This window comes from Balaenoptera ricei, chromosome 4, assembly GCF_028023285.1.
Source record: "Balaenoptera ricei isolate mBalRic1 chromosome 4, mBalRic1.hap2, whole genome shotgun sequence".
NCBI classification, from domain to species: Eukaryota; Metazoa; Chordata; class Mammalia; order Artiodactyla; family Balaenopteridae; genus Balaenoptera; species Balaenoptera ricei.
Genome location: NC_082642.1, coordinates 89,229,829 through 89,256,052, shown reverse-complemented (window position 1 = coordinate 89,256,052; position 26,224 = coordinate 89,229,829). Strand labels below are relative to the sequence as shown.

Genomic DNA, 26,224 nt, shown 5'->3' with positions numbered 1-26,224 from the left:
CAAAGCAATTTCCATTTCTTTTTCTTTTTTTGATTTGCTGGAGTCAAGTAAAGACTAGCTGAGCGGATGACTCTCTCCCAATTGGGAAACGTGTATCCTACCCATTCTCAAAGTTTGCCTTAGCTTGACCTTTTGACATAACCTTGAAGAAGAGTTTCTGGGTCAGCAGAGCTCGTAGGCAGGGCCCCCAGTTCCCTACCCCCTCAAAATCTCGAAGGCCAGAAACCCTGGGGAGCCTTGGTTAGCACTGCTGGGAGACCATAAAAATATGTGACCTCTTTCGCGACTAATCCAGTAGGTAGTCCGGGGGCCACTGCCTCCTGCCCTCCTGCCCGCCCTCTCCCATCCCCCCCTGCCACCCACCCGCGGCGGCAGTTCCCTCTAAGATGCCTGCTCTCTGTGAGTGCTGAGTTGCTGAGCTGCTCGTTCTCCATGTGACTTCAGTTTCCGTCAGTTCCTTCCGCAAGTGCTAAAATAATCTGATGCCCCAGAGAGAGCAGGCAGTTCAACCGCGCCTTCGGCTGCTGTCGAGGAGGAGGCCAGAGCCCCGGGAGAGGATGCGCCCCGCGGAGCCGCCTGGGCCTGCGGGAGCCGTGAGTATTTCCTGAGGGGCAGCCGCGGTCCCTCCAGAGGCGGGCGGCTCTGAAGAGTGGGGAGGCGGGAGGTCAGCGTCCGTGGCCCACAGCTCAGGGCTGACGGGGAAGTTGTGGCTTGCTGCATCCAAGCTCCACCAGTTCTGTTTGGGGGCTACAGCTCTGGGTGGAGGTGGAAATACCTCCCTCTGGGAGACTTAGAGGTGGCGTGGTGTAGTGGAAACAGTGAGGGCTTCAGAGTCAGACCTGGGTTTGATTCCTGGCTCTGTGGGGGGAATTCCTGAGCCTCAGTTTCTTCGTCTGCGAAATGGGAACAGTAATGCTCCCTCCCTGGGCTGGATGACTGGATGTAGTGATGTAGTGAGACTGCTCTGTGAACACTCAGCCTGCCTTTCCTGCCCAACAACGTGGATTGAGAACCACGATTTCATAGATGAAGACCCTGCAACTCATTAACAACAACATATTTATGGATAGCTTCCACGTGCAGGCGAGTTGGAGTTCAAGGTGTTGGGTGGGGCTAGAGCTGTGAAGAAGACAGACAAAGCCCCTTCCCCACAGAGTGTGTGTCCTTGGGAGATTCCCCAGGTTCTGTTACTTGAACCCACAGCCTGGAGACTAGACTCCAGGCCTCTGATCCCCTTGTACAGTGTTCTTCTGTAGCCCACGCAGCTTCTCCCTGTGGGCTGGATTCTGGAGGATTCAGCATATATCCCCCTGCCCTCAGGAGCTGACAGAAGTAAGGAGCCGCCGAGTGGGCTGTGTGCTGCCCTCAGAATGGGCTGCCAGCTCACTGCACCCCTGAGGGGAGGTGACCACGTGTTCCAACGGTGGCTGGGACTCCAGGAGGCTGAGGCAAGGTCCTAGGAATGGAGCCCCTGGATAGGGCTGGTCCAGGGTGGCGCACTTCCAGGGGGGAGTGAAGGGACTCCACGGGAGGTTTCTTCCATGACAGGAACAGCCTGTTAGGAGTCTGGACAGCAGAATCACTCAGAGTTTGTAGAGTTGGCCTTTTGAGGTCTCCTGTGTCCCCTTCACCTACTGGCTGTGCTGCACAGACTCTTTCTGTGGAGGTTGATGGTTTACTGGGTTTTATAGCCCTGAGACTTATTTATTTTCTTCACATACCACCTAGGTTTGTACATGTATGTCTGAGAGTTCCTAGAGGGGATTATAGAATCATGGGCCCCAGGGGTGTGGGTAACCTCAACTCCCGTCTTTAGGTTCAACAAAAATCAAAACCTCTTTCACAAAGAGGGTGATCTCATCTAATGGGTGCCCTCATGGGAACTTCATGAAAACCCATGTGAACCTGATCCCATAGAGTCCTTAAACCCATCATCCAAGAACAGGAGGCTCCCAAACAGAGAGCAGGCTCCGGGTAATTGTCCCGGGGCCTGTGTTAGGGATGCATTGACCTGTCTGTCTCTAGTCTTTTTGATTCTGTCGAAAGAGTGATGCTAGTACTGATTGTAACTTGTGTTCTGGCTGTAGCGTGCATCCACATCACAAAGTGTGAGCTAGATTCTTGGATGGAACACTAGGTGTACCTCACATCATGCTCAGATCCACACTGTAACCACATACATTAGGGGAGGGTGGGCTTTCACCCATGACTGAAAAACATTATCTTTCTTAGGACATGCATGTATGGTCAGGGATGCTCACTGATGTATCTGCACATTAGTGACAAATATTTTTCTTTATTATACTCATTTCCCCCAAAATTATTCTTCTCAACCTCATCATCAAACGAATGTTATGTGTTCAGTATGTGGGGGGTTCTGGGCTAGGTTAGATGATGATCTCTGAAAGCTCAGAGAGGTGAGGAGAGGGAAAAAGGACACTGATCTTATCAAGTCTCACAAGCAACTGTCAACTTGAGTTTAGGGGTCGTTTAGTTGCAAATGACAAAAACCTAACTGAGCTTGGTTTCAGGGGGAAAAAAAAAAAGAGGATTTATTGTTTCAAATGACCAAAAAGTCTATGGGGAACAGCTTCAGGCATGGCTGGATCTGGGTGCTCAAACATTGCCAGGCATCCATCTATCTCCATTCCTCACCTTTGCTTTCCTCTGTGTAGGCTTCATTATCAGGCAGATCCTAAAGTTGTTGACAAAGATGGCTGCCTGCAGCTCTAAGCTTAATTCCCACCAGTTTGGCATCTGAAGCAGGAAGAGAAAGCCTCTTTTCTAATAGTCCTAGCAAAAATGTTTAGATTGATTCTCATGGGCTTGGCATCTGTGCTGTACCTGTTATAAACCAATCACTGTGGTTAAGGAATTAGGAGGCTCTCAAGGGCCCAGCCTTGATCATAGTGCTCATCTTGGAGCGATGAGTTGAGGCCAGACCCAAAAGAACACAGACTTTTTAAGAAAGGAAGGGGGTTGGTTGCACAACAATGTAAATATACTTAACACTAATGATTTCTACACTTAAAAATGGTTGAGGTGGTAAATTTTATGTTAGTGTATTTTACCACAAATAAAACATTTTTTGAAAGAAAAGGAAGAGAGAAAAGAAAGGAAGGGGTGGTTTCCTGAAAGGGGAATTGGGGAGCTGTTACCAGAAGGAGAAATGAACGTGGGTAGGCAAAACCAAGTGATTTCCAGAGTGAATGGAGTCAGCGGCTGAGACCAAACCACACGTGTCTTCTCATTTTGATGCGTGAGTGATTTCAGGCTGAAGAAAGGGCATAAAAGAGGAAGTAGAACCCTGTAGTGGTTCTCACTAGCAAGGTGGGCATGAGGAGCAGGGCTGGTGCCAGTGATGGCTAAACGTGGCCACAAAACCCTGTGAGGACACAGGGACTCCCCACCTCCAACCTCAACCCACAAGGTCGCCTTGCTCAAGTGCTGTGCTGTGTGCCCCAAGAAACTTTCTGTTGGCCCCTCCAAGAAAGAAAAGAATCGGGAGGGGATTTTTCTTCGCAAGGTAGCACTTGGGGCTCTCTATCTTTCCACCCTGGCTCTCTTAAGCAGGACCTAAGTGTCTGAGGCAACCCAGCACCCACAATGCTCCTCAGGGGCTCACCTTGGGGTGCACATCATACTCCCCAATAACTTCATATCATTCTGTTTTAGATGCCAGGCTGGACGCTGGCTCCTCCTGATCGTCTCTATTTTTGCTCCTTGTTTGGCCCAGCCATGACCCCTCAGGTCTCTCCTGCCTTTCCGGTGTCTCCCCTCAGTGGTCCCACCAAAGGGAAAGGCTGAGCTCTCTTCCTCAGCCTGCAGGGTCAGTGGCAAGTTGGTCTTTCCATGCCTGGCCCTGGGCCACCTCCTTCACCCTCAGACATGTTAATGGTCTCCCTATCACTGCCCAGCCTGACACCCTGAGACTTCCTCGTGGGACTCTCCCGATGGCCTTTTTCTTTTTCTAGGTTCTTGTGCCCTTCCTCGGGTCCCTAAACTGAAGTTTCCATTTTCACTAATGTTACTGTCCTCTTATTTCCTTCTAAATCCCCAGTTTTTTCTAGGCTTTCTAGCTCTTTTTACAGAACCTCCAAAGGCCCTCATCTTTGTCATAGGTACACCCCACGGCATTGACAGGGTACCTCATCCCCAGAGAAGACCATAGCCCTCTGAACGCTCAGGGGTGCTATTCAGGATATCAAACACCACATGGAATGGGCACTGACCAAACAGAATGGACATTGTTCTTAGAAGCAGTGTCCTGGGGGCCCCTGCTGGGTCAGATGTTACCTCCTTGGTTGCTAGATCATGGGGGAGAGGGAACTGGGAGTTACAAGAGAGGGGCCAGGCAGCTGGGGTGGGGCTCATGGGATACCTGTTTACCAACAAATACTTACCTGTGCAACCCAGCTGAACATTCACCCAACATATATTCCTCCCATACAGGTGTGCATCCAGCACCTCCAACCTGGGCCAGAACTGAGCTCTGGTTTTGGCTTCACTTTCTATAAGCCATGAGACTTAAGCAATTCACTTTGGCCTTTTTGAATCTTGGATTTCTTATCTGTAAAATGGGGACAATAAGCAAGGACTCTAACATAGATATTTGTGCACCAATGTTCATAACAGTATTATTCACAATGGCCAAAAGGTAGAAACAACCCAAATGTCCATTGATGGTTGAATGGAGAAACAAAATGTGGTCTATATATTATTCAGTCATAAAAAGGAATGAATTTCTGATGCATGCTATAACATGGAGGGACCTTGAAACCATTATCCTAAATGAAATAATCCAGGCAGAAAAGGACAGGTATTATATGATTCCACTTATATGAGGTACCTAGAATAGGCAAATGTATAGAAAAGGAATAGTTGTTACCGGGGGCTGAGGGGAGGGAAGAATGGGAAGTTATTGTTTGATGGGACAGAATTTCAGTTTGGGATAATGGAAAACTTCTAGAGAAGGGTAATGGTGAGATTGCACAACAGTGTAAATGTATTTAATTCTACTGAATTGTACTCTCAAAAAGGGTTAAAATGGTAAACTATATGTATATTTTACCAAAATAAAAAGTGGAGATAATAATTCCTACTATGTAGAACTGTTGCAAGTATTACATGAGATCAAATATCTATAAGAAGCCTTTGCAACCTCAAGTGCTATTATTATTATTATTATTATTATTAACCAGTAGCATTAAATTATAATCCAGTTGTTTTGGCTTTATCCAAGAACTCCCTAAAAATCATTATTTGGGGGAGGGCGTTAAAAATATCACATTACTCCCATTCCTCTGTGAACTCAAATAAGTGTTAGAGAGAGAAAAAAAATTAGCCTTATAACAAGTAGCCCACCTTGCTAGTATAATTTGAAGGATTTTTAAAAGGGTAAAATTATCTGTCCTACTGTCCTGAAACTACACCATGAACATTTGATTATTTTTCATTATTACCTATATAAATACCTATTAAAGAGCAGTTCATTAAAGAGGAGATCATTCACTTTTTAGTATGAGCTGCTTTCCTGCTAATTCTGGCTGAGAACACTAAGGCAGTGATTATCAAATCTTTTTTTTTTTCTTCTTACAAGACAGAAACTTTTTTTTTCCAAATAAAATAGCTGACTTTGCAATCTCAATTAAATTGAGATTAAATTAATTAAATTGACCCAGAAGCTTGAAAAAGTAGGAACATTTTTTTTAAGGTTAAATCACTTGATATGCAGGGACTTCCCTGGTGGCGCAGTAGTTAAGAGTCTGCCTGCCAATGCAGGGGACACGGGTTCGAGCCCTGGTCCAGGAAGATCCCACATGCCGTGGAGCAGCTAAGCCCGCGAGCCACAACTACTGAGCCCGTGTGTCACAACCACGGAAGCCCGTGCACCTAGAGCCCATGCCCTGCAACAAGAGAAGCCACTGCAATGAGAAGCCTGCGCACCTCAACAAAGAGTAGCCCCCAGTCACCGCAACTAGAGAAAGACCGCACAGCAACGAAGACCCAAAGCAGCCAAAAATAAATAAATAAATAAATAAATTAAAAAAAATCACTTGATATGCATTTTGAAGTATTTATGGGGAGGTGTACGTATGACTGCAATCAATTTTGAAATGCATCAAAAAATAAGGTGGCTTGAAGGATGGATAGAAGGATAGGTAGATGGATAGATATGTGATTAAAAACAAATATAGTAAAATATTAATAGTAGAATCTAGGTAGTGGGTATACCAGTGATCACTGTTAAATTTTTTCAACTTTGCTGTATGTTAAAAATTTTCATAATAAAAATTGGGGGAAAAGTCAAATTACTATTAATACCCAATCACCACTCACATTCTTTTCATAAACATAAAAATAAAATATTTTTTAAAATGTAAGACTTCCATAGGCATTATAACTATCTATACTATAGTATCATGTTATTTGGATTATTGAATTATTGCGCATCTGAACTATGAGGATATGATGAGGAGGTGACACATGTACTGGGCCTTGAAGGATGAATAAGAGTTCAGCAGTTGGAGAATACCAGAAAAAGGACCTTTCCCACAGAGGAAACAGTGTGTGATTTAGTCAGGGATAGCCAGTATCCCAGGATGGCTGGGGCTTGTGGAATTGACACTGAGTTTTGCTGGCTTCACAGACTAAGTTTGAATTGCAGCTCTGACATCTCTAGCTATGTGGCCCAAACCTTTGTGAGCCTCAGTTTACCAAGTGTAGGATGAGGATGATAACATTTTCTTGCTAGGATTTTGTGAGGATTACTATATGTAGAGCACCTGGCCTAGCACTTATCCCAAGGTGAGCACTCAATAAACATTAGATACTACGGTTAAGAGCCTAGAAGGCAATCTGGGAGCTTGAGTACTACCCCAGTCGAGCTGGTCAGTTATCAGGAATCTATATCATTTCATTCCTCAGTTGCGCTCTTTCTCAAGGGAACCAGGGTCAGCTGGTTGGGTGGGAGTGATACATTTCTACTCTGGGCGATAAATCTCAGTTATCACCTATAACCCCTTCCATCCATAATCTCCCACAGACTCTGGGTGGTGTCTCCTCTGAATATCCCAAGGCTCACACATGGAAGGGAGAAGGTACTGCAGTTCCTCTGTCTTAGTTAACACCAGCTCCCTGTTTGCACAGAGGAACTCTGCCTTCCCTTTAACCTGACACTACCTTATCTTATTAGTGTAGTCCACAACATTTCCTTATTGACAAAGCCTTTTCACACACATTCTCTCATTCAGTCTTGTCACAACCCTGTGAGGTCAGCAAGGCAGCTGTTATTGTCAACCAGAGCCACGACAGGAGTGAAATGATCAGAGAGAACAAACCTATGATACTGAACAGAAACGACAAGTTTGAAACGAATGCGTTATTGGTTGGGTGCCTATTCACAGAGAGTATGTGTGTCTCTCTATACAAAGGAGACACCACCAGCCGTGTAAGAACAAGGTGTTATCACCCCCGTGGGAGCAGATTTGCATCTTTTAAGACCTGTGGCTAGATGCAGCCAGTGTCTATGGAACAGGACAGAGTGACTTGACTTCTGTTGGTTCTAAAGGGCTAACCTTGACCACACAGGGAAGCTGGTTGACTCATTTGTAGCCCCGAGGAGACAAAGTCAGCAGGGTAGCACACAGGCAGTGCTCCACACCCTGGCTGCCTGGCGTAGCTATAGGAAGAGCCCAAAGGAAGAAGAGCTGCTGTGGCCTCCAGCCTCCCTCCAGGTGGAGGCAGAGCCTCAACCTTTCCCAGATGAAGACTTTTCTCACAAGAGCCTTTGTGGAGCCTGGCTGACCAGGTGTGCTAGGCTCCACGTAGGAAAAAGAGATCTGGATTTTAAACCGGTGCTTAGAAACCATTGCATTGCATTCTCTGTGGCACCTTGTCCATGTCACTTCATTTCTCTGGCCTGAGTGTTCTCACCTCCGAAATACTGGTGGATAGTCCCTTCAGAATGCTGCAGTTCTTCTCAAAAGGGTGGTCAGTTACAAAATTTGAATGAAAGTGCAGTTGCTAAGAGTCACGTGCCACAGAACTGTCCTTCCTCACATAAATTCTTAGGACCACATATTCAAGGAGCATTCCAACAAATTCAAATGACGCAACTCCTCATTTATTTGTCCAGGCTTAAAGGGGGATCCAAGTCCTGGAAGCAAATGCAAAGGGGCCCCAATAGTACAATAGGGAAAATACAAAACAGAATGTGTAGTATATTTGTTAAAAGAATATGCATGCATCTGCATGTGTGTAGAAAATACTTGAAAGGGTACATACATGTCAGCAGCTCAACAGTGGGGAGAATTGCACCTGATATTTACTTTGTCCACATCTGTATCTTTGCTTCTTTGTATTTTCTAATTTGCCAGCCATCAACTTCAATTACTATATTAAGACAAGCTTTTAAAGAATAGAAACAATCTATTATTAGTTAAAAATTAAAATATATGTCATAATCAGAGCCTAATAAATATCACTGAACTAGAGAATTTCTTATAATTACTTAGAATTGAGATGATTGTGAGTGTGCTTAAAAGGATTATGTTTGGAGTCAATGGAAGAAAAAATATCACTGACTAATAACTAAAATAAGTTTTACTATAGACACTACTTTTACTTTTCAGAGTCCAGGGGTTTTAGATCTGGGGTTGCATATTCTTAGCCCAGCCCCTGGAAAGGTGGCTGCAAAGGTAAAGGAAGAGCCCAGGGTAAGGGGATACATGGAACAGGTTCAAAGCCTGGCTCTCATCTTGAGTACATCACTCAAATTCTTGGCCTCAATATCCTCTCCAGTAAAATGGGAATCATAATGCCTGTGTTGCAAGGTTATTACTGTATTAAGACAACTGTTATAACAAAGTTCAAAAAATAGTTTTTGTCATCATTATAGTATCCTCATCCCTGGAAAGCTGTCCACCTGCCTGTGCTTAAACACATCCGGGGTGACAGCTCCCTGTTTTGTGAGCAGGTTCCTGACATCTTTCTGTGTTGAATATATTGCTACTGAAGCATTTTTAATTGCCACACATTATACCTATTGTATAGCTGTATCATAATGTATTTAGCCAATCCTTTCATTATTGGACTTTTAGATGATTTCCACCTTTTTATTATTATCACTGAATATTTGCTGTATTATCACTGAATACAGCAATGAATATTTCTGTAAAAATATTTTTACCTACACTGTAATTCCTAAGTATAAATTCCTAGAAGTGGAATTATTGTATAAAATAATGTTTTCAAGGTCTTTGATAAATCGTGTTAAATTGTCCTTCAGAGAAAGTGTGCCAATTTGCTTTCTCCTATCTGCAGGATATGAGACAATTTCGGCGAGGCACTCAAAAGCCGTTGTATTGCCTATATTTTAACAAATTCATTATTTTTTAAAACTTGAAGTATAGTTGATTAACTCTGTTGTGTTAGTTTCAGGTGTACAGCAAAATGATTCAGTTATACACATACCTATCTATCTATTCTTTTTCATGTTCTTTTCCATTATAGGTTATTACAAGATACTGAATACAGTTCCCTGTGCTATACAGTAGGTCCTTGTTGGCTATCTATTTTATATATAGTAGTGTGTGTTTGTTAATCCTAAACTCCTAATTTATCCCTCCCCCACCCTTTTCCTCTTATGGTAACCATACGTTTATTTTCTATGTGAGTCTATTTCTGTTAACAAATTCATTATTAAGAGAGGAAGCCAGAGAAGCAAATTATGAGGTCTGGATTCACACATCTCAGTTCTAAATGCTCTCTTGTTCCAATCCTAAATTTGCAAGTTCTTTTTTAATGAGTCAATATTCTTTGCAAAATATAGGAATGTTTGACCAAAAATACAACTGGTTCTTTACTTTTATAACTATTCTGCATTTTCTTTTACATGTAATTCCAAAATCAAAATTTAAAAATCTTTGGATGCGAAAGTACACATTTTGTACATTTCTCCAAAGAAGATATAGAAATGGCCAACACATGAAAACACATATGTTCATAAACACATGAAAAATGTGCAGCATTACTAGTCATCAGGGAAATGCAAATCAAAGCAACAAAGAGATAGCACTTCACACCTGCTAGGATGGCTATAATAAAAACGACAGAAAATGACAAGCGTTGGTGAGGATGAGGAGAAATTGGAACTTTAGTAATGTTGCAGACATCACACCCTTTACCTCTAAATAATTCAGTGTGTATTTTGTAAGAACAAGGACAGTCTTACATAACCACAGTACAGTGATCAAAATCTGTAAATTAACATTGATATAATACTATCATTTCAAATGTTGTCTGTATTCAAATTTTACTAAGTACCGCAGAAAGTCCCCTATAGTATTTTGATCATTTGGTTAAGGAGGCATTTGCCAGTTTTTCCACTATAAAGCCGTTATTTTCACCTTTGTAAAATTAACAAGTAACTTGTATTAATAAGATACTTTAAGACTATATTAATATCTTGTTTCCCAACAAATTTTCACTCTTTAGTTTTACTATCCCTTGTGATTCTTGCCTATAGGGTGCACTTTGAAAAATACATTCTTGCATTCAGATTTCAGCTACTTTCTCTAATTTTCAGGTAGCATCATAATGCTTGAATGTGCTCTTTTGAAATATGACGTTCTATTTTGTCTTTGTGTTCAAGCTTATTAAAGAGCACAAGTCCTGTTTTAGTTAGGTTCTTTTTGTTGCTAAGATGCAACTTTTGGGCCAGCCTATGGGGGTGGTGATGGTGGTGAGGTGCTATCATGAAAAACCATGGAGCTTGGAAACGGACCCAGCCATTTTCCAAGAACCACCAGGAACCAGAGAGGCAGCCTTGAGCCCACTCTCCCCGCCTCCTCTCCCAGCCTTCGCAGTCCACCCTCTCGTCATTCTTCCTAGGCCATCTTCTCTGATCTCTGCCCTCTGTTGACTATCTCATTCTTTTCTGTCTATATGCCTTGTCGTCTAGCTTCTGCTTTTGCTTCCTCATGGCAAATCCCTCAAAAATTCAACTCCACCTCCTCTCTCTGTGCCTCTTGGCTCCAATTTCCACTGCTAATTACCTAATTCTCTCCCTTGTCTCTCTGCACTGAGATCACTCATAGGGTGACGGCCACAAGTAAGGAGTGACCTCCCCTGGTCAGGTGCTTCCTGAAGGTTCTGTCAGCTTGGTGGAGGTCCAGGTAGTGGTGAGGTCATAAGCTTCTCCTGAGGGCTGCCCCTCCAGAGGGACTGTGGGTGTGGTGGACAGAGCAATTGACCTGGACAGTGGAAATTACAGTAGTACATCAACCGTGTTTCCTGAACCACAGTCAGGCCATGTGATCTAACACTTCTGTGCCCCTTTCAGGTGTGAGAGATGCTGTCTGGAAGCTCTAGTTTGAATGTCAAAATGTTAGAAGTTTCAGGATATTTTAAAGGTTTCTGTGTAATGCATTTTAAATTTAACAAATGTTTCCTGAGTACCTTTCTGAGAAGAAAGTTTGAAAAATGTACATTCCTGGAAATTTGGGGACCAAAGATTACCATAATCTCTCTCCCTTTAGGAACTCCAACATTTATTTTATTTTTCCCATTTTTTTTTTTTAAAGGAACGTAGTTTATTTATTTTTATTTATCTATGGCTGTGTTGGGTCTTCGTTTCCGCGCGAGGGCCTTCTCCAGTTGTGGCAAGTGGGGGCCACTCCTCATCGCGGTGCGCGGGCCTCTCACTATCGCGGCCTCTCTTGTTGCGGAGCACAGGCTCCAGACGCGCAGGCTCAGTAATTGTGGCTCACGGGCCCAGCCGCTCCGCGGCATGTGGGATCCTCCCAGACCAGGGCTCGAACCCGTGTCCCCTGCATTGGCAGGCAGACTCCCAACCACTGCGCCACCAGGGAAGCCCCCATTATTTTTTAATTTTGAAAAATTTCAAATTTACAGGAAAGTTAAAAGAAAGTACAATGCTAAATTTGTCAGTTAGTAATAATTAGCTTTAATTCTCTCTCTCTCTCTTTGTCCTTCTCACTCTCTATCTTTGTTGAGCCATTTGAAAGAAGGTTACATAAATTGTAGACATCATGAAATTTCACCCCTAAATACTTCAGCATGCATTTCCTAACAATAAGGCATTTTTCTGCATAACCACAACATCATTATCATACCTAAGAAAATTAGCAATAATCTGGTAATATCATTTGTACATAATATCACCTAAAAAGACATCATTTAGTACACATGTAAATTTCCCCAGTTGTCTCAAATTTTTCTTTTAGAGATTTTTTAAAATCCAAAATCAACTCAAGGTACATGCATGGGATTTGGTTATTATGTTTCTTAGTCACTTGTAATCAGACTTCTCCCCTCCCCTGCCTTTCTTTGTTTTTCAAAACTGACTTTTTTTTGAAGAGTCCAAGCCAGCTGTCTTGTAGGACATCTTACAGTCTGAATCTTTCGTTATGACTGGTTCAGGGCAAACAATTTTTGGCAAGGGTACTACCGAGATGGGACTTTGTGTTTCCCAAGGCACCACACCTAGAGACTCAGGATGCAGGTGGCCTCATCATGGGAGATGCTAAGTATAACCATTCGGTGACAGTTGAGATCACACTTTTGTTTTTTGTTTTTTGTTTTTGCTAAGAATCAGACACCAGAGCTGCTTGCCTGAGGCATTCAAATACTTCTTGGTAGCAGGAATTATTTGAAGTGGTCACAGACTGGGGTTTCTGTTCTTTATTATCTATTTTCTGTGGTCTGTGACCAGCTGCCCTTCCCTTTCTCCCAGGATCCCAAGTGGGATCTGCTCTTTTATTTTTAAACAAATGCGGACTCCCTTTCTGTGGAGTCCTCTACCTAGCACCCGTGGCTTTTGTGTTCAGCGATGTCACCATCACACGTTTACACTCCACACTTGTGCAAACTCTGCTTCTAGAGATTCTGCCCCTCATCCCCTCCCCCCTGCCCCGCCCACAACCAGTCTATAAATATTTGTTTCTAACACTGAGTGTTCTCCACTTTCACCTGCAAGACCTCTCTCTTTAAAGCTTTTTAAGCTTATCTGATTATTTTGCAGAGAAAATTCTCAGTTACATGCTAACGTATGGATAACACTCTTAGCACTTGCTAATAGCGCCATTAGCAAAGAGGTTGCAGTCCCAGCTCTGGAGGCAGCTGCTGTAGTAGTAGCAGCAGCTGGAGAAGGTGGGGAGGTGAGAGGGAGTGAGGAGGTGATGTTCAGGGTGCCCCCGAATACTAGAAACCCAGCATCCTTTCCTGAAAATGAATCAGAAAATACCAACAAAGCAAAACCAAAACTCAGGTCAGAGTTACTCCTTAGTATTCCCAAACTTTGAGTATGAGGATACCTTTTTATGGACAAAAATACCTGTAGATCAGCCCTTACCTGATGGTTGTGTTTTACTATCTACCGATAAAGACATTCCATGAAAACAGAAAGCTACTTGGAATGAATAACCCTTAAAAGAATAAGTTATATTTTATTAATACAGGAAAACCTACATCCATGTGAAAAAAAATAGTGTACATGTGTGTTTGTCAGAGGACCTGACAAAAACAGGGACACTGCTGCACTCCTGTATTTTGATTCTTGTGATGATAGGGACATGGAAATTTCAGGACTTCAAGAAACAAAGACAAGTCAAAAGTTTTCACTCATCCTTTCTTCCCCGTCCATTGCAGAAGCAAGTATCACCCACATGTGTGGCTCCTGGACGGGAGCCACTCCTTGTCCTGCACGTGACCATCTTCTTCCATCCAAGCAATCCTGAGCCCAGAACTGATGCAGTCATGGCGATGGATATGGAAGCACTGCCCCAGCTTACAGCCAAGCCACTGCTGGCAGGCTCAGGATGCTCCTTCCAAGAGGAGTGAATATTCCCATCCCCTTTCATTGTTTCACACGGCCCACGGGACCATCCAGTCAGTCTCCTTTTACCTTACTTGGCTCATTGAAGCAGGAGCTTCTCCCTATTGTTTTGTAGAAACAGGAAAAGCAAACAAGCATAATTTCTAAAACAAAGAGGAATTTTTGCAGCTGATACGCATTCTTCTTCCTCACTATTAGTGTCCTCTTGTTTCAGAATACAATCTTGGTGCGTGTTGTTTTATGAAATAAATTTGTTTTTACCATTCATTTATTATGACCATATCTGGAGAGAGAAAAGCCAGACAAAAAGCCAATTTTGTCTTTCTGCCTAAAAAAGGAACATTCTTTATAGACAAGGGATGGATGTGGGGTTGAATCACAGGTTTTCATGTTAACCAATTGGAAAGCATAGTATCAAGATGAATGGTTACAATAAGGGATGCCATTAAGCATTTGAGGTCCTAATATTTCAAGGACTTCTTAGAGAGGAAACAGGAAAGACATTTTGTGATGACACAAACAAAATAGTTAGAAGATAAAGAAAAAATATAAATGCAACACTAAGAGGGCCTCACTTTAACATGAGGTAGGATTTACAATCTTAACATCTTCAAGTCAGATGTGTTACAGACAGTACAGAGTCTTGTCTCCTGCCCACATCTGGGTCAATGGTGTCTTGTCCCTTTAAAACTCTTCACTAGTTAGAAGCTCACAGTCTCTGACTTTAGTCATATTCATGATAACTATGACTGGATAAAAGATACAGAGAGATTATAGAAATAGTTAGCTGAATAAATGAATATAGGATTTATAGATCTATATAAAAAAGAATGGGACTTAACTATTTTCTGCTTCCGCACTTGGAAAGAACTCTTCAACCTCGTTATCTGGTTTAGGAAGAACAGATACAAGCAGATTCTATTAATGCCATCTGCTTCTCATGTCAGGATCTCAGGTCTTATATGGGTTACATTCCCAGTGGTCACCCAGACCAGGAGGAAACGTGGTACTTTTTCAGACCCTACTTGGAACATGGGTTGATTTGCAGTTCTTTTGTATTACTCTGTGGCTCCCACAGTGGTTCACAGCCCATGAAATAGGCACCCTTGATCCAAGCCCTTTTAAGTATAACAAGGGGAGGTTCCAGGTTACCCCGTTTAAATTGTTAATGTCATACTGTCATGTGTGCTCTCTATCATAATTGTTCTTCATTCACTTCCCTTTCTCCGCCAAAAATGTATCTAAGATGAGAAACATTTGGCTTAAAAAACGGATGTATTTTTCAGAAGATATCAGACAGATAGGAGTAAAGTGGGATGGTTACTTTTTAAAAAGCACACTCAAGCGTAGACGCTCTCATACAGCTGGAGACACTGTTGAGTGGTCCTCACCCAGCTGAGGGTAAGTGTGGGTGGAGGGAAGCAGTCCTGTGCACACGGGAGAGGGTTCATGGGATTTTCCAATGAGACTTGGCATCCCAACTGTTTATCTTGTACTCTTCACCATGCCGTGGCTCTGAGGAGGGCTTCTGCAGCCACACAGCCCAGGAAGAGTGTTTCTCAACCTAAACGGTTATTATTTTGAAAGTCTCTTATTGCTTTTCAGAGGCATCACATACCTTTTTGTTTTGTATTGTTCCAAGCCCCTTCTCACTTACATCATTGTATCAGTCAGGCTCCAACCAGGAAACAGAAACGCACAGATTATTTAAAACAGAGGAAATTTAATGCAGGAAATTGGCTGCACATGATGGAAGAGGCTGAGAAGCCAACCAGGGAACAGACAGTTAATCCAGAGATTAGCAACTTTGGGAAGCTGCCACCTCCCCTAGGTAGGGGGAGGATACCGGGAGGACTACAAGAGCCTGGGAGTCACCAGAAGAAACTCAAGGACTTCTCTGTCCCAGGCAGAGAAATACCATGGATTTTCTCCTCCTCCTACCTTCTAACTAACCTCCCAGTAGTGTTCCCCATTGACCAAACCAGCTGGAGGCCAGCTGACACCCAGAGCCTTCAGAAATCAGTCCCCGCAAACCAGAGCTGGGTGGGGCAGGGTAAACTATAGCTCTGAGGACAGACTGCTCTCAACCAGCATAGTCATCTGTTACTGGGATTAGCCTTTTTTTTTTTCTATTCAAATAAGTCTTTTCTGGAATTTATTAATGCAGAATTTGTAGTCCAACCTTCTCACGTAACTTTCACACATTTAGTTGGTATAATGACTTACTCATTCTTCTGCCAAATTATTCATTCTTTTCCCTTTTTTCTGTGGCTGTTAAATTACCTTGGAGATTACACATAGGAGTAACAATCACTCATCCAGCTCACTAGTGTTAAGAACTCATAAATAATAATTGTTATTAAGTACCTTCATAGTTGAAGCACTTACGTATATACTATTTGATTCTCATAAAAATTCTGAGTAGTTATTATTATCTCTGTTTTATAACAGGATTATCTGAGTCTCGGAGAATTTATGTGAATTGCTCAAGGACAAATAACAAATGCTGGAGCCAGAATTCAAATCCTGGTCTGTCTGGTTCCAAATCCCATAATTTTCTCATGCTGCCTCATGAGAGATGGAGTGCCCAGAGGGCACAGCAAGAGTCTTTCTGGGCTGGTTGACTGAGTTTAGGAGAAAGGAGAAAATATGCTTTAAATTTGCAAAAATTTTATTGTTGACCCAGAAATTAAAATTACACTCTGGGGCTTCCCTGGTGGCGCAGTGGTTGAGAATCTGCCTGCCAATGCAGGGGACACGGGTTCGAGCCCTGGTCTGGGAAGATTCCACATGCCGCGGAGCAACGAGGCCCGTGAGCCACAACTACTGAGCCTGCGCGTCTGGAGCCTGTGCTCCGCAACAAGAGAGGCCGCGATAGTGAGAGGCCTGCGCACCGCGATGAAGAGTGGTCCCCACTTGCCACAACTAGAGAAAGCCCTCGCACAGAAACGAAGACCCAACACAGCCATAAATAAATAAATAAATAAATAAATAAATAAAAATTTTTAAAAAATTAAAAAAAAAAAAAAGTTTAAAAAAAAAAAAATTACACTCTGGGCATAACTGACACCAGACCCATCTAGCATTCCAGTCTGCACTCTTGCCCTGAACACATCTAAACTCAATATCAATATATAGGGTTGGCTGTTCTAAAAGGCTCAGTGTCACAGCAGCATGTACCATCCCAAGCCTGACAGAGGGGATGAAGGATGAAGGGAGTAAGTCCATGGTTCCCATCTTTCTGTCTCTCCTCAATTCAAACCCAGTGAAATTTGAATGTTGGACAAATAGTGAATTTTTTTTAGTATAAGTATGTCCCAAATATTGCATGGGACATATTTACACTAAAAAGTTGTTTTTTGTTTATCTGACATTCCAACAGCATCTTGTAATTTGCTAAGTCCGGCAACCTTATCTCAAGGTGGGCAGTGATCCTACCGTGTGTGTGTGTGTGTGTGTGTGTGTGTGTGTGTATTGGGAGTTCACTGAGGACAGGAGCCCATATGGCCTTGTTTTTGCCATCTGTGCCCTGTACATGCCATGAGGTAATAATTCCTGCACAGGTGCAGAAGTAGAAGGAGAGCCTGGGATGGGGACTCCTAGTGTCTGGCAATTATGGCTGAATTCTGAATTGGAGGTTCCCTCTGTGGTAAGGAAAGCTGGCCTGACCTGAAGTGAAGGTTAAAGCTGACTTACCTGGTTTCACTTAGTTTTTCTGTTAGTCTTTCACTGGTGAGTATTCAAATCTGACCAGAAAGTTAAAATTAGCCTTAGAGATGTGTAAACTTATTCGAAGAAAGGGAAAGAGGAAGGGGCCCAAGATGGCTAGATGCGTCAGGCAGAAATGTCTGTGGGTCCCATGGAATATGTGAGGAGTTCATGTTAGCACTGGAACTGCTGGCCCAGGAGACAATTCGAGAGCAGACCCTGTGGTCCTTCCTGCGGTCCTTCCTGGGGGGATGTCAAGGAGAGGATGGGGCAGGCGAAATGCTGAGACCAGGCTCTTGCCTCTGATTCTGAGGAATGCAGAGCTAGGAGGGGATGCCACTGGGCTATAAACTCTCCCAACAAGAGGGTAGTCAATTCAACAGCACCTACTGGGAGACAAATTACCCTGGCTACTCATCCTAGAGCTCGGGGGGGGGGGTGGTTCTGGGGGCTACTTCCAGCCCTGCCACTAAGTCGATCTGGAACCTTGAATAAGCCCTTACTATCTGTGGCCTTTTTATCTCTGGCCCTGTAAAAATGTGGCGGTAGAGGGTATATTACATTTCCATTATGGTTTCTCTTAGTTCTAAAATTCTATTGGTCTATGTATAATTTTATGCCTTCTCATGACTCCAGTTGTGGGCTCACCGGCCAGGTAAGAGAGCCGGTAAGCACACTTCATCAATAACCCTTATTATATCTGAAGATTGTTTTTTCATTTTTCCCTCAGCTTTTTTCCTTATGCAGGCAAAATATCAAAATCCTTTTTTCAAAGGTCTCTATTCAAATGAGTTAATCAGTGAGGTCTACTCTTTTCTGAAAGCCTCATGTTGACACAGCAATTAGTAACTCTATGAGACCAGAGGCTACAATTAATGTTTCAATCCCAGTTCACTATTCATTCATTCAGCAAATATTTATTGAGCTCAGGTGATGCATGGCAGATCTGAGCTTTGAGAGGAACATTTCAAGAGAACTATGAAACATGGCAAACTCTAGGTGACCTGAGACCCAGTTCCTCAAATGATTTGCTTCTCTCTTCTGTTGCTGGACTCTTGGGAGTTTCAGGTTCAGCCACCTGCCCATCAAATGGTAGAGGCAAAATGAAAATGAGTTCTTGTTGACAGTTGAGTGAGAGGTTAAATGTGTTGGCTAAGTTGAGGTATTTGAATAATCTGTGGGTTTCCACCTCCCTGTAGCCGTGGGCCTCCAACAGCAGTCATACTGAGAACTGGCTCTTTCTCCCGGGAGCGCATAGCAGCCCTCTGGGATGTCCTTCTCTTACCCGCTTCTTCCTTGCCCTCTGTCCACAGTGCTGCACTTGAGATGGAGTTACTGCCCCTCTGGCTCTGCCTGGGTTTTCACTTCTTGACAGTGGAATGGAGGAATCGAAGTGGAATTGTCATGGCCACTTCCCAAGGGGGCTGTGAGTTGGTGAGTTTTCCTGGGCACTCCAAGTTGTCTGTTGCTCCTGTCCTGACGAGGTTGGGTCCATTTGGAAAGCTGATGGATTGTCAGTCAAGGAGGGGAGGGAATGAATGAGTCTGAATCACTCTGTACCTACTTACCACGATGCCATGTGCAAGCTGCTCTTTAATCAAAGGTAAAGGTGATGCCTGGGAAAGGCCCTGCCCCACCTTTCTCATACCTGCTAAGGACAGGTGATCCCAGAGACAGGCCAAGGTCAGCCACCTGGAACAAGAACACCTTGTTAAGAATCTGGATGATGGAGCTCCACTAATGGTATCAGGATCTCTGGTGGCGGGGGGGGGCATATTAAAGTTGGAGAAGCTCTGCCTCAGAGTCTGTGTGTGAGCCCATAGCAAATGCTTAACCAGCTGTACTGAAGAGCACCCTGCCCACGCTGCCCTGCACAGCACCGTCCTTGACCACGCTCAGGCTTACAGCAATCCAGGGAGAGATACCTGAGCTTTTACGGTTCACCCTCTCCAGGGCTTTCAGCCTATATGTGGAAGCAGACTTGGCTCCTAATAACTGAGCACTCTCTAGAAACTTTCTCCTTTGCCTATAACTTAGTGGTATTAAAAGTTGAGAAACATACATTTAATGAATATTCCTTGAGCCGTGTTATATACTAGGCACTGGGAAGACAAATTGGATGTCAGGGTTAATAACATTCAAAAATGTTCTTAAAGCTGATGAATCTTAAAAACCCAGCTGGTGGTGGTTCTTGACCACTTTTAGTAACCTCTAACCACTGTGCTGAAGTAGACTCCGGTAAGGGGTAGGGGTTATGAGCCAGACCAGGTTTAAATCCCAGCCCCACCACTTACTAGCTGGTGACATTGGGCCAATCTGTGCTTCAGTTTCCTCATCTGTAAAATATGTAGGTAGTAATAGTACCAACCAATAATACCATAACACTGGGCTGCAATGATGACTAAATGAGTTAATGTATGTAAAGCACTCAGAACAGTGCCTTGTGTGTAGTAATTGCTATGTGTTTTATCTACTGTTATTATTGTTGTTAGTCTCTGCTATACAGACGTCCATTATTCCCTTACAGAGGCAATGAAAGATTAACTTCACAGTAGCTAATTCAGGAGTTACCAGGCATAGGAAGAGGAGGGAATAAAGCACGAGTTCTTTGACAGCTTGCAGGGTTCAGGCTAGACTCCCTGCCTGACCCTCTGCAGCCTGGTGGGCAGGAGTAGGGACTCGGCTACCAGTGAGATCAAAGAGTGGCTTTCCAGTGCTCTTTTTTTTTTTTTTTTTAAAACAACAGCTCCTGTTTTTTAATTTTTATTTATGTATTTATTTATGGCTGTGTTGGGTCTTCGTTTCTGTGCTAGGGCTTTCCCTAGTTGCGGCAAGTGGGGGCCACTCTTCATCGCGGTGCGCAGGCCTCTCACTATCGCAGCCTCTCTTGTTGCGGAGCACAGGCTCCAGACGCGCAGGCTCAGTAATTGTGGCTCACGGGCCTAGTCGCTCCGCGGCATGTGGGATCTTCCCAGACCAGGGCTCGAACCCGTGTGCCCTGCATTGGCAGGCAGATTCTCAACCACTGCGCCACCAGGGAAGCCCTCCAGTGCTCTTTTGAATTGAGGGTTGAGAGTTTGAAAGTCCAGCTACTCTCCAAAGCCCCTCCTTGCATTAGCCATGCAACATTATCATGAAGTGTATGTGGTAAGCTTTCTTGGGCTCTGATGGCCACGTGGACTTTTTGCAACACGTCAGTGGGGCTGCAAGAATTGCAGAGACATGTCCCCAGCAACTGCAGCAACTCTGGTGAAACAGGGTCTCACAGCTTGAGGAAAGCCCCTAACCACAGCATTCTCCAGTCCCCACGGGGGGAAGACCAACACTTACTCAAATAAAGAAATACATCTTGTTTCTGTATGGGGAGATTCAATTTTGTAAAGATGTCAGTTCTCCCCCAAATTTCTCTGTGATTATAATGCAATCCCAATCAAAACTCCAAAGACTTTTTTGGGGGGAGGGCAGGTGTAGAAGGAACTAGACAAATTCATTCTAACGTTCATCTGGAAATTAGATATAACTCAAATGCTCAACAATAGGAAATTAACTAATTAGAGCATGCTAACAATCGTTCTAGCAAACATTTATTAAGCATTTATGTGACAGGTTCTATGTTAAGTGCTTTACATAAACAATCACACTGAATCCTCAAAAAAAAAAAAACCCGGGAGAAAATTACAAGTATAATTTACATTTTACAGGTGGTGTAATGAAGGTCCCGACTGGTTAGGTACCAGCCCAAGCTCACCCATTTGATAAAAAGCAGAATCAAGATGGGCTGATCGTAGAGATCTGGCTCTTAGCCACTGCGCTATTCATGCAATGAACTAATATACAGTTGCCTAAAGGAATGTGATCACATTTATTTTTATTGCCAAGGCAATATATCTATCACATATTATTAATGGGGGAGGGGAGGAAGTCGATTACTGAATGGTTTGTAGAGTACAGTCTCATTTTAAAATGTTTTTTAATTTATTTTTTATTTTATTTTTTAAATTGAAGTATAGTTGATTTACAATGTTGTGTTAGTTTCAGGTATACAGCAAAATGATTCATATGTGTGTGTGTATATGTATATATATTCTTTTTCAGATTATTTTCCCGTATGGGTTATTACAAAATATTGAGTACAGTTCCCTGTGCTATACAGTAGGTCCTTGTTGGTTATCTATCTTATATACAGTAGTGTGTATATGTTAATCCCAAACTGCTGATTTATCCCTCCCTAATGGTAACCATAAGTTTGTTTTCTGTGTCTGTGGGTCGATTTATGTTTTGTATATAAGTTCATTTGTATCCTTTATTTTTTTTTTTTAAAGATTCCACATATAAGCAATATCATATGATATTTGTCTTTCTCTGTCTGGCTTACTTCACTTAGTATGACAATCTCTAGGTCCACCCATACTGCAAAGAAAAACTTTTTTAAGTTAGAGAATGTCTTTGGAAAAGAGTCCAGAGGAGATGTAACAAAAGGTTAACAACGTTTCTTTGAAGGAGAGGCTGAGGTTACTGAATAGTTTAATTTTCATTATTTCTATAGTGTATCAATTTTTAATTACGAGAAGTTTTATTTTAATAATCAGATAAAGAACTTGGGGCTCCAAGAGGTTAATTCCTTGCCCAGAGACCAAAGCTAATAAGTGTCAGAGCCAAGATTCAGACTTGAGTCTGTCATCTTTCCAAAGCTGTGCTTCTTCCTCTCTCTCAGGAGTTTTCTCCCCTGTTCCACTACTCCGCTTGCCCCGTGGGACTGGGCCCACAATTTTAGGCAATCACTGACCTTGTTGTACTGACCAATCTGTGGAAAGAAACACCATTGCTCTTCCATCTCATCACTTAAAACTTTTTTCCTGGACACCGAACGGATACCCTGTGGATGATTGCTTTTGCCAATCTTGTAGAAAGTGCGCTGAGGGAAAGTATCCTGAGGCTTGTGTGATTCCTGCAGTGAGACGAGACCCATCCATCCCGGCAGCTTCGCCACACAGTCGCAGTAGAATGGCGTTCAGGAAAAGCACTGGATTGGGCAATAAGAGCTCTGGGCTCCAGTCCCAGCTCTGTCACTGGCTCTTCACCTGTCCTCTCCAGACCCCCTTTACTTCTCTGTATGATTCAGGCTGGTGATGAGCTCTCAAGTCCTCTTGAGCTGTAATATTTATCAATCGAGAGCGTAGAGGAGCCTCCCAGGCAAAATTCCTTCAGGTAAAATGAAGATGCCACAGTGCTGCCGGTTCTTGGGCAGTGTCCCTGTTAAACACACAGTGTTATGATCAGAGCGATAACAATGCAATAGTGACCATTTGCATTAATAGTGTCCACTGTGTGCCAGGCACTGTGCAGCCTCTTGCCTAATCTCACTACAATCCTCTGAAGTAGGTGCTAACTTTATCTCCATTTTTCTGAGGAAACAATAGATTTAGACTACATTATTTGCTCAAGGTCACATAGGGAATAAATGGCAGAGGTGGGATTCGAACCCAAGTAGAGACCTGATCCTCAGTTCCTCTCTGTAGTTAAAACCAAACTGCAATACAGTGGTCAGCACTCAGCACCCGATGGAGAGGTTCTCAGATCTTCTCTAATATGCTGTGTGTGTTGAGTGAGGCCTGGAGCCTTAGTGAACAGTCTGATGAGTGAACTAAGTTTCTGTACATAAACCCTCACCTCAGAGGCCCCCCGCCCTGCTGACCAGTGTGTTTTTGGACCTAGCTGGATGGAGTCGCTGACTGTCGAGGCCAGAACCTTGCTTCAGTGCCCGGCAATCTCCCGCCATCCTCCCAGACACTCCTCCTGGATGCCAACCCGCTCAAGACCCTGTGGAACCACTCGCTGCAGCGCTACCCTCTCCTGGAGAGCCTCAGTCTGCACAGCTGCCGCCTGGAGTACATCAGCCGCGGCGCCTTCCAGAAGCAGGCTCGCCTGTGCAGCCTGGCGCTGCCTGACAACTCCCTCTCCGAGAGCTACAAGGAGGCAGCAGCCGCTCTCCACGGCCTGCGGGGTCTGCGCAGGCTGGACTTGTCAGGGAACTCCCTGACGGAGGACATGGTGGCCCTCATGCTACAGAACCTCTCTTCGCTGGAGTCCGTGTCCCTGGCGCAGAACACCATCATGAGGCTGGATGACTCTGTCTTTGAGGGCCTGGGCCGCCTCAGGGAGCTGGATTTGCAGAGGAACTACATCTTTGAGATCGAGGGTGGTGCTTTCGACGGCTTGCCCGAGCTGAGACACCTCAACCTGGCCTATAACAACCTCCCTTGCATTGTGGACTTCGGCCTCACCCAGCTGCGGTCCCTCAACGTCAGCTACAACGTCCTGGAGTGGTTCCTGGCGTCGGGGGGAGAGGCCACCTTTGAGCTGGAGGCGCTGGACCTCTCTCACAACCAGCTGCTGTTCTTCCCCCTCCTGCCGCAGTGCAGCAGGTTGCACACCCTCCTGCTGCGGGACAACAACATGGGCTTCTACAGGGACCTGTACAACACCTCGTCGCCGCAGGAGATGGTGGCCCAGTTCCTCCTCATGGACGGCAACGTGACCAACATCAGCACCGTCAACCTCTGGGAAGAGTTCTCTTCCAGTGATCTCTCTGATCTCCGCTTCCTGGATATGAGCCAGAACCAGTTCCAGTATCTGCCAGACGGTTTCCTGAAGAAAATGCCTTCCCTCTCCCACCTGAACCTCAACCGGAACTGCCTGATGACGCTCCACATCCGGGAGCACGAGCCGCCAGGAGCGCTCACCGAGCTGGACCTGAGCCAGAACCAGCTGTCGGAGCTGCACTTGGCTCCGGGGCTCCCTGGCTGCCTGAGGAGCCTCCGGTCCTTCAACCTGAGCTCCAACCGGCTCCTGGGTGTCCCCACTGGCCTTTTTGCCGATGCCAGTAACCTCGCTACAATCGACATGAGCCACAATCAGATCTCGCTTTGTCCCCGGCCGGGGGACTTAGACCCCGGGGGCGCCCCCGGCTGTGTGGATTTCAGAAACGTGGCGTCTTTGCGGAGCCTGTCTCTGGAGGGCTGTGGGCTGGGGGCACTACAAGACTGCTCGTTCCAGGGCACGGCCCTCACCCACTTAGACCTGTCTGGCAACTGGGGGCTTCTGAATGGGAGCACCGCCCCTCTCTGGGACATTGCCCCCACGTTACAGGTCCTGTCTCTCAGGAACGTGGGCCTCAGTTCCAGCTTCAAGGAGTTGGACTTCTCTGGGTTTGGGAATCTGAGGGACTTGGATCTGTCGGGAAATGCCTTGACCAGTTTCCCAAGGTTCAGGGGCAGCCTGGCCCTGCAGACCCTGGATCTCCGCAGAAACTTGCTCACGACCCTTCCTCAGAGGGCTGTGTCTGAGCAGCTCGTGGGAAGTCTGCAGACCATCTACCTCAGCCAGAATCCGTATGACTGCTGTGGGGTGGAGGGCTGGGGGGCCCTGCAGCGCCTGCACACTGTCGCCGACTTGGCCATGGTCACTTGCAACCTCTCCTCCAAGATCATTCGCCTGACGGAGCTGCCCGGAGGCGTTCCTCAGGTCTGTAAGTGGGAGCGGGTAGACATGGGCCTGCTGTACCTCGTGCTCATTCTCCCCAGCTGCCTCACCCTGCTGGTGGCCTGCACCGTCATCTTCCTCACCTTCAGGAAGCCTCTGCTTCAGGTGGTCAAGAGCCGCTGCCACTGGTCCTCCATATACTGACCTGGCTACGTGCCCACATTAGACACTTGGTCTGTACACGTAAGGACACTTTCTCTGCCAGGTTTCAAGATCTGGTGCAGAGGACAAGTCTGAAGAACTGAGGTTTAAATGAAAGTTTAAAATGTTTCCATCCCTTAGTTGTCCCAAGTTCTTCCTCTATCATTGTGATGCATCCTCTATCATCCTGGTGAAATATTTATTAAGTGACATTCTATGAAAATAAAAAATGTGTCTTATAAATATTTTTTAAATCAAATGCAGCTTGTGTTTTTTCTTTCCTTAATTTTTTCTTTTTGGTAGTTTCACTTAGATTATTTTTGTGCCCTTCCCTTGGTGACATCCATGGAGCAGGTGAGACAGGGAAATCATTCAGTGCTACCCTACAGCAAAAACCACTCCAAGAGCACGTCCTATGGATGGCGAGAGTCAGTGTTCTGAGGGTTCCCCAAGGACAAGTCTTTCAGAGCCAAGCTGGGTAGTCTGAGATGGGACCTCTCACCCCCTGCCTTGACTTGCATCACTGCTGCGGCCAGAGTGGGCCTGCGGCAGAGTCCTCTCTGGGGGCCCTGGTTCCTGCCTGGAGTCTCCAGTCTCCTGACCCTTCCATGGAAAAGTTAAGAGAACGATAACTGGGGGCCCTGAGTTTATTCAGGCAGTCACTGAACGCTGGGCACAGTCCTTGTTCTAAGGGAAAGTAAAGAGGACTGCAGAAAGGAGGGAATTCTACTAACTTGTGAACTGCCCCTACTGGCAACAAAACCCACAAACAACTTCTTAACAGATGTTCAGTATCTGTACTCACTACATTCCTAGTTCCCTTTCTCCTTCCCTCCCCTCAGTGAACAATTTCTGTGCTCCTCTCTGGGGAAAAGATCATAAAGACACAGCCCTTTTGGTAGTTGAGAATTTACACTGTCCTTGCCTTTTTATCCCTGCTTATTACATCATAAAGGGCCTAATGCAGGGGTGGTG

General features: G+C 44.6%; 1 protein-coding gene across 2 annotated transcripts; it reads left to right on the top strand.

Moving 5' to 3' along the window:
- The first annotated feature begins 504 nt into the window (after positions 1 to 504).
- On the top strand, positions 505 to 25,455 carry NRROS (negative regulator of reactive oxygen species). 2 transcript variants are annotated; one of them, XM_059922102.1, is made up of 3 exons: positions 505 to 593; positions 18,880 to 19,000; positions 23,282 to 25,455. In XM_059922102.1, exons 2-3 carry the CDS (start codon positions 18,893 to 18,895, stop codon positions 25,250 to 25,252), a joined length of 2,079 nt encoding a protein of 692 aa, XP_059778085.1. In that variant the 5' UTR covers positions 505 to 593; positions 18,880 to 18,892; the 3' UTR covers positions 25,253 to 25,455. The 2 variants fall into 2 exon arrangements, with proteins under 2 accessions (XP_059778085.1, XP_059778084.1); XM_059922101.1 differs by lacking the exon at positions 18,880 to 19,000.
- Positions 25,456 to 26,224: the final 769 nt, after the last annotated feature.

Coding starts and splice junctions, on each gene's coding strand:
- NRROS (XM_059922102.1), top strand. CDS start 18,893: ATGGAGTTACTGCCCCTCTGGCTCTGCCTGGGTTTTCACTTCTTGACA. Junction 19,001..23,281: donor CCCAAGGGGGCTGTGAGTTG/GTGAGTTTTCCT, acceptor TTTTGGACCTAG/CTGGATGGAGTCGCTGACTG.